This window comes from Mastomys coucha, unplaced genomic scaffold (assembly GCF_008632895.1).
Source record: "Mastomys coucha isolate ucsf_1 unplaced genomic scaffold, UCSF_Mcou_1 pScaffold1, whole genome shotgun sequence".
NCBI lineage: Eukaryota > Metazoa > Chordata > Mammalia > Rodentia > Muridae > Mastomys > Mastomys coucha.
Window position 1 is genome coordinate 78,023,637 of NW_022196891.1, and position 7,645 is coordinate 78,031,281.

General features: G+C 45.5%; 1 protein-coding gene across 1 annotated transcript in view; it reads left to right on the forward strand.

Annotated features, from left to right (window-relative positions):
- Window positions 1-6,877: 6,877 nt before the first annotated feature.
- LOC116096990 (sphingolipid delta(4)-desaturase DES1-like) overlaps window positions 6,878-7,645 on the forward strand; it is a 7,845-nt gene continuing 7,077 nt past the window's right edge. Inside the window, exon 1 of the mRNA XM_031379397.1 lies at window positions 6,878-7,198. Within this exon, the coding sequence (XP_031235257.1) occupies window positions 6,878-7,198 (321 nt within the window). The remainder of the gene's footprint in view (window positions 7,199-7,645) is intronic.

Consider the following 7,645-nt stretch of genomic DNA (forward strand, 5'->3'; position numbering starts at 1 on the left):
ATCACCCAGGCCCTTCTGCCTTAGGGAAATCTGACACAAGGTGAGCAAAAGTTTTCAATCTCAGCCTGTGGAGGGAAGAGGGCAGTAAGACACCTGGAGGCACGGAACTGAACTATCCCCTGACTGCAGGGCCTCAGCAAATGGAGTGAGGACACCCTAGAGAGATCCTAACCTGGAGCTAGGGGGGAGGCTTCCCATGCCTGTGTAGATGGCAATGTCAGGCTCGATTTCCACTCAGCTGACACACCATCCTGAAACCAGGTTCAGTTGGACTAGAGGCTGCTAGCCCCGTGCTGATGAGAGCTTATGTGAACCATTTCAGCCACCGAGACGTCTCCTGGACCTCTAGCTGACACTGAAGCAGAGGTTTCTGATGAGTGCTCCATTATCTGAATCCTATTCAGACCTTTGACTAGTCTCTGACAACAATAAAATAAAATAAAATGATAAAATATTCAGACCTTTGACTAGTCTCTGACAACAGCATCCTAATTTCAGCAGGAAGTAGTTATAAAAGGGACTACATCATCCCTTATCTTCTACAGAGGCTGGACTATGACAGGAGATTTAACCTGCTCTTTGTTTTTTAAAAAAAAAAAAAAAAAAAGTTATTGTATTGTTGTGAGAAAAAAATTGTTGTTTGTATGCAAATACCTTGAGAAGCATTAGAGATAATCTGTATGTACAAAAAAACAAAATAGAAAATAGAGGGAAAAAAACAAACCAAAACAATAACCACAACAAGAAAAACATTGCAAGGGGGAGGACCAAAGATGAGATAAATGACCAGCTACTACTCCCTAGATAATAACTCTGATGTCGGGCATTGCAGGGCCCTGGATCCTTCTGTTTCTGGTAACTGCTGTTCGCCAGTGCATCACCAATGCCTTAACAAGATGCATCCCTTCCCTTTCGGGTGCCATTGAGCTCATGGCTAGTAGATTCCAATATGAATAGACACCCGCCACAGAGTCAAGGATTTAACTCTGAATACAACTCAACGGGGCAGGGGATGGAATGTGATGGCTAAAGCTATACTTTAAGTTTGCTGTGCTTAGAAGAGCAACAAAACAAAAATGCTTCTAGCCTATAAGCCTCACTTGTCCATGGCCAGATAGCTCTCTGGAATAGCTGATAAATGTCCTCCTGCCTGAATTCCGTCCTGACCTTTGACTAGCATTCCAGGATTCCTGGTCCCTGACAATAACATCTTAATTTCAGCAGGAAGTAGTCATAAAAGAAAAACATCAAGCTATTATTCATGTAAGATAAAAAGTCATGTGCTCTTCTTCTAAAAAACAAGCTGTGCTGCCGTAACTGCTCAGGGTGTGTTTGATCTCACACAGTGTCAGGAGGTGCACTGGCAGGAAATGCGACAGGATGCATGCTTGCCCCCAACTGGATGCAGGCAGGAAGTAAGTAGCCTTGGTGGCTTGCCATATAAGGTCCTGACTAATGTAATTTGTGGCCATCATCTGGGAATCCCTACTATGATCCTGGCCAATGTCCATCATCCTGGCCAGAATGTACTAAGGCCTGCTTCAGTTTTGGGGCAACGTCTGTGGTAGTGGTATTAGTCTCCCCCCAGTGGTATCAAATGTCTTTTTGACAGCAGGGCTATGCGTGAACTGGTTTTCTGGTCTTCTCACTGGCCTTTCCCAGGACAGAGCCCCTTCCCTACAAGTGAGAGGACTAAAGGTGCTGACTCTGGCTTTTCTTAGTCTTGGGCAATTGGGGTGGGGACTCCATTGGGTCAAGGGTGCAACTGTGATTATAGCTCTGCTTACAGAACTTGCTGTCTTTGCAACAAGGAGAAGCTGGAAGGGAATGAGAAATGCTACAAGCCTATAGTTGGGGCATTGTGATTCCATGGGGGCTCTGGAGTCCCGGGACCTGGGGAGCAGTGAGTCTGCTTTTCAAAACAGCTGTGTAAGATGCAGAATGTTCTTCATACTGAGCTGTGAAGAAGGGAAATAGCCCACCACGCATGGCCCAGATGCCAGGGTACGGCACCCTCTGAGAGAGGCTCGAGTTTTGTTGGGCATTGAGTGTTGGTGTGATGGATATCCCTGGGATAGTTTCTAGAGATGGTTAAGTTGCTATCACAGTCTCACCCATTTTTCTTTTTATGTTTGCTGCACTATAGAGTGGATACCAGAGTTCCCCACTCCTTCACTCTGACAGTGAGAGTTTCTGAAAACGAATCCCACTGTGCCTTTTATCCGTATGTCCCTGATAACAGGGCAGGGGCATATTGTATATCAACCTGGGAAATTTACATACACTCATACCTGCTTAGCCCCAGACTCATCCCCATGGGCTTTCCTGCCCTGCTCTGCAGAGCAGCAGGCCCTGCCGGCTGTTGCTGAACCTTCCCCCATCCGCTGGATTCTTGCTTTTCCTATTGGGAGACACATGGGAAAGATGGAGGGAGAAGCCAAGGATTTTTTTTAAATCAGGTGTCCATAGGGGGTGTGGGCTTTTTTTGTTTTGTTTGTTTGTTTGTTTGTTTTTTCGAGACAGGGTTATCTATAGTATACTCACATATATATATATATATATATATATATATATATATATATATATATATATATATATATATAAACAAATAAATAAATCTTTTTTTTTTCCTCCAGACAGTTTCTCTGAGTAGCCCTGGCTGTCCTGGAACTCACTCTGTAGACCAGGCTGGCCTCGAACTCAGAAATCCACCTGCCTCTGCCTCCCAAGTGCTGGGATTAAAGGCGTGTGCCACCACCGCCCGGCTGGGTGTGGGCTTTTTAAAAGGCTTATTTTATTTCATCTCTATGAGTACACTGCCGCTGTCTTCATGCACACCAGAAGAGGGCACTAAATCTCATTACAGATGGTTGTGAGCCACCATATGGTAGCTGAGAATTGAACTCAGGACCTCTGGAAGAGCAGTCTGTGCTCTTAACCGCTGAGCCATCTCTCCAGCCCTAAGCCAAGGATTTATATCCCTTCTTTCCCCCTCAGATCCCACTTGCTGTTGTTTGGGCTCCAGATCCTAGCCGACAGGCTCCCTGTGGCTCTGCTATAACTAGGTGACATGGTGCGGAAGCCCTACTGTCTCTTATCTGAGGAGGAGGCCTTCCAACTGAGGGACAGTGTCTCTTCCTTGTGTGCATTGACTCTGAACTCTGCACTATCTGCGTTATCAGTGTGTCACAATAGAATTCTTATGTCCCCAGGACTTGAAAGGGCGTGCATCCCCCTCACTAGACCTTCACTGAAAAGCCATGGTGCTTCTTGTCCTGATAACATCCATTGTCTCTTGTTTTCTATTCCTCTTTCCTCCCAGTATTTTAAATCAGAACCCTTCCTTGATCACATGCATTGCATTCACTTTCTCTTGGTGTATGGCTTGACTTTCCACTCTTGTCTCTGGAGTCTTGTCACAAACAGATCTTGACTATTTTCTTCTTTGCTCTTGGTTTGTGGTCCCAGGGATGGGGTTCTGGCCTCTTTGAGCTAAGCATGCCCTCGACACTTCGTGACCAACAGGTCTCCACGATGGTTTGTGCTTTTTATCTTTTAGTGAGTTCTCTAACTGTAACAAGTTCTATGTCTCCTACGTTTAAAGATAGCTTCATCTCACCATCCACCTTTCACTCATGGTCTGCGTGAAGCAGTGTTTGGGATGCAGTGCAGGCAGGCTCATCTCACAACTCTTTCCTCTTCCTCACTGATCTTAAAGTACTGCATACTCTTAGGATTTCTTGCCGGACACTGGGTTCTGCCCCCATCATTATGTTCTTTATGCATTTGTCAATAATATGCTGTTTCCCCCTGAATAAGTCATCTGTTGCATACCAATGTTATGGTATTTCTAGGCAGGGCCCTGGAGAAAGTGAGAGTAGAATCTCATTTATAGGAGTAATTCCCCTATAAAAAAAAAAAAAAAAAAAAAAAAAAAGATCCGAGGGAGCTTCCTTCTACTTCGACCCCGAGGACACAGAGAGAAGATGCTCTGTATGAATTAGGAAGGGCTACCTCACCAATGAAACTGCCCAATGCCACGGTTGTACACTTGCCTACCTGTGACTTAGAACACGTGCTTGTCTTCTGGAACCCACCTACTCCAGCGTAGTTGTTTTTACAGCAGCCTGAGTTAGCCATGGTGTTCTATCAATGACATACTAAAGCTGTATAAAAACTTACAAATTCTGGCAAAGTCACTTTGCTTCCTCTCTGCAGATACTTTGGCGCTGCTGGTTCTGTTGTTACTCTTCCATGTAAATTGAAAACCCATCTGAACAATTTCCAACTAAATTCTACTTGGAAGTTTGGCTAGACTCTGTCAATCAACCAGCTGAATGGGAGAACTTACATTTTTATGGAATTTAGCCTCTAAGTCTATCAGTAGTGTCTTTGTTTCATGGAGTACACAAGTCTCTAATGCCTTTTCATAAAGAGTTAATGCTATCATCGGCCAGTGTCTGGTGCTGAGCAGTAGACTGCTTGACACCAGCAAGCCCAGCTTCACTCCCTTGTATATCTCTGTCTTAGTTAGGGTTTTACTGTTGTGAACAGGCACCATGACCAAGGCAACTCATATAAGGACAACATTTAATTGGGGCTGGCTTACAGGTTCAGAGGTTCAGTCCATTATCATCAAGGGGGGAACATGGCAGCATCTAGGCAGGCATGGTGCTGGAGGAGCTGAGAGTTGAAGACTATACAGAGAAACTTTGTCTCAACAAACGAACAAACAAACAAACAAACAAAAGATTATTTAAAGGTCTGTTCTAAAATGAAATGGTAGCTGGGTGTGGTGGCATGTCCCAGACTGAGGAGAGAGGATCACAAATGTGACAGCAGCTTCACCTACATAGGGTCACCTGTCTGAAGCACATAACCCAGAACACAGTTGATTAACTTAATCAGTTAGAGAGGCAGAAGGGAAGGCTATGTAGGAGAAGGTTCGGATCTCACCTGACAGTGCTGGCACCATCAGGAGCTACGCAGACTTGCCAGGGCTTTCACCTGATGCTGGATGCATCTTGCAGCGTAACAGGGTGGCTATCATTGAAACCTCTTGCCAAGACTAACAAAAGAGATGGAAGCTAGATAACAAATGAAGGGCATTTCAAACTCTAAAGCTTTGGTCCGTGCTTCTCTCAGATTAACTTTTTCCTTCTTAGACCATAGCTTCTTTTTTGTTTTGGTTTGTTTTGTTTTGGTTTGGTTTTTGTCTTGTCTTGTTTTGTTTTTTTGAGACAGGGTTTCTCTGTGTATCCCTGGTTGTCCTGGAACTCACTCTGTAGTTCTGGCTGGCCTCAAACTCAGAAATCCGCTTGCCTCTGCCTCTCAAGTGCTGGGATTAAAGGCGTGCACCACCACCGCCCTGCTAGACCATTCCTTCTTATAGCTTCTGAAACTGCAGAGCTAGATAGAGCTAAAGCAGGGTCCCTCTCATAATCATCCTATACCTCAAACTCTTTTCTTAGAATTTCAAACTCTACTTTTTTAAAAAAAAATTTGAAACCTCTTGCCAAGACTAACAAAAGAGATGGAAGCTAGATAACAAATGAAGGGCATTTCAAACTCTAAAGCTTTGGTCTGCACTTCTCTCAGATTCATTCTTTTCTTCTTAGACCATAGCTTCTTTTTGTTTGTTTGTTTTATTTTGGTTTGTTTTTTTTGAGACAGGGCTTAGGGTACCTTTTCCCCATATTTATCTGGTACTTACCTTTAAAGGAGAAGAACTCTCTTGAGAAACTATAACTATAAAAATACTATATTTTCCATTAACTTTTTTTTTTTAGGGCAAGATGTATTTATTTATTTTATGTATATGAGTACACTGGAGCTGTCTTCAGATATACCGGAAGAGGGCGTCAGATCTCATTACAGATGGTTCTGAGCTACCATGTGGTTGCTGGGATTTGAACTCAGAACCTTTGGAAGAGCAGTCGGTGCTCTTACCCGCTGAGCCATCTTGCCAGCCCCCTCCATTAACATTTTTAACAGTAACTTCCTAATACCTCCACTGATTTAAATTAAATGCCAAATCTGTTTTTAAAACAACAAAATTTGCATTCTAATCTTAATAAGTCAAACACATTGAAGTTGGTTGGACATCTTTCACTGCCTTTCCTTCTCAGGACCCCTTTCTTTATGTCCCTTGAATTATACTCATTAAAGAGCCTGGTTGCTGCTTTCTGAAGACTCAGAGGTGCTCAGACTGACAGCGCTCCTGTGCCGTACCTTGGCATGGTCCTCTGTCCTTCCTTGTTTCTATACAGTGGCAATCTGAGCCAGGGTCCTCAACGGCTTTGGCTCTCTGTGTGTGCCATGGTGTGGGGAGTGTGTAGTTTGAGGTAGAGTGATGGTGTGTCCTTTCATTAGGAAGCACACTGTCTACCCTCCTGGCATCCTCGTCCTGGTTTCTTTTTTGGACCCACGGTGGTAGTTAATTTTGAAACAAAATGTCCCCTCTTGAAGATCTTAAGGACCTCCGCGAGAGATGCAAGTAAGAGAAATGCATACACCAGAATGACAGATTCCATTCCGTGGTCTTTCTCATAAGAATCATGCTTCCGTTTGGCTTGCTGGCTTTCCAGCACCACAGTTTTCCTTCTGGGTGCGAGAACCTTTCTGTTTTGGAAGGCAAACACTCCGAGCTCTGCTCATTTGCTTTTAGAAACTAAACAACTAACCACAATTCAGGGTGCTGCCCTGTATTAAAGCGGGCATCCTTCTGGCTCGGAAAACTTGCAGCCACCTTAGGATCCTCAATGCCAGGAGGATCTGGGCAGCAGCCCCTCTACCCTCAGACATTTCTTTCCTTTTCCATTTTGTCCTGGGATGAGCGGTTGACAGTAGACACAGGAGCTGGATCCCACAGGTGCTCATGCACCGAGGAACCTCAGACTTAGCAACAAGTTCTACCTATTCTGGCCCCAGAGCTAGGAGCCAGAAGGCGGGCGGGTGGGGTGAGTGGGAGGAGCAGGCTGGGCTCTGCACATCTGCTACTCCACTCAACCCAGCTCAGGCACCTGCAGACCAACCAGAGCTGGCAGCAACCTCTACCTCCTTTGCTTTCAAGAGACTTGGACTTGGAGCAGAACCCAGGGAGGTCCGCGCAGAGCCATGGGCAGCCGTGTTTCTCGGGAAGATTTTGAGTGGGTCGACACGGATGAGCCGCATGCGCAGAGGAGACGGGAGATCCTGGGTGAGGTCTTGTGCATATGTTCCATAGGGTGTGTCCAGTGTCCAGGCCCCCAGCCCCCAGCAGATAGAGAGGCTTGGGTTGGGCTGGGCTTAGGGCACTCAGCCTTAGGCTTGCATGGAACTTCACCCCTCTCTCTCTGTCTCTCTCTGTCTCTGTCTGTCTCTCTCTGTGTCTCTGTCTGTCTCTGTCTCTCTCTCTCCCTCCCTCTCTCTCTCTCCCCCTCCCTCTCTCTCTCTCCCTCTCTCCCTCCCTCCCTCTCTCTCTCCAAATAAACTACAATTCTTATGTAAAACAAGGTAATAGGATGCCAGAAAAAGAACCAAACCGGTTCTTAGCAACTGAAGCTGCAGAAACTACTGAGAGTGAAAGACTGGGCAGAGAATTCCTGGAAGTGGGGCTGGGGATGTAGCTGGATGGTGGAGCAGCCCATGAGAGGCCACAGCTCCC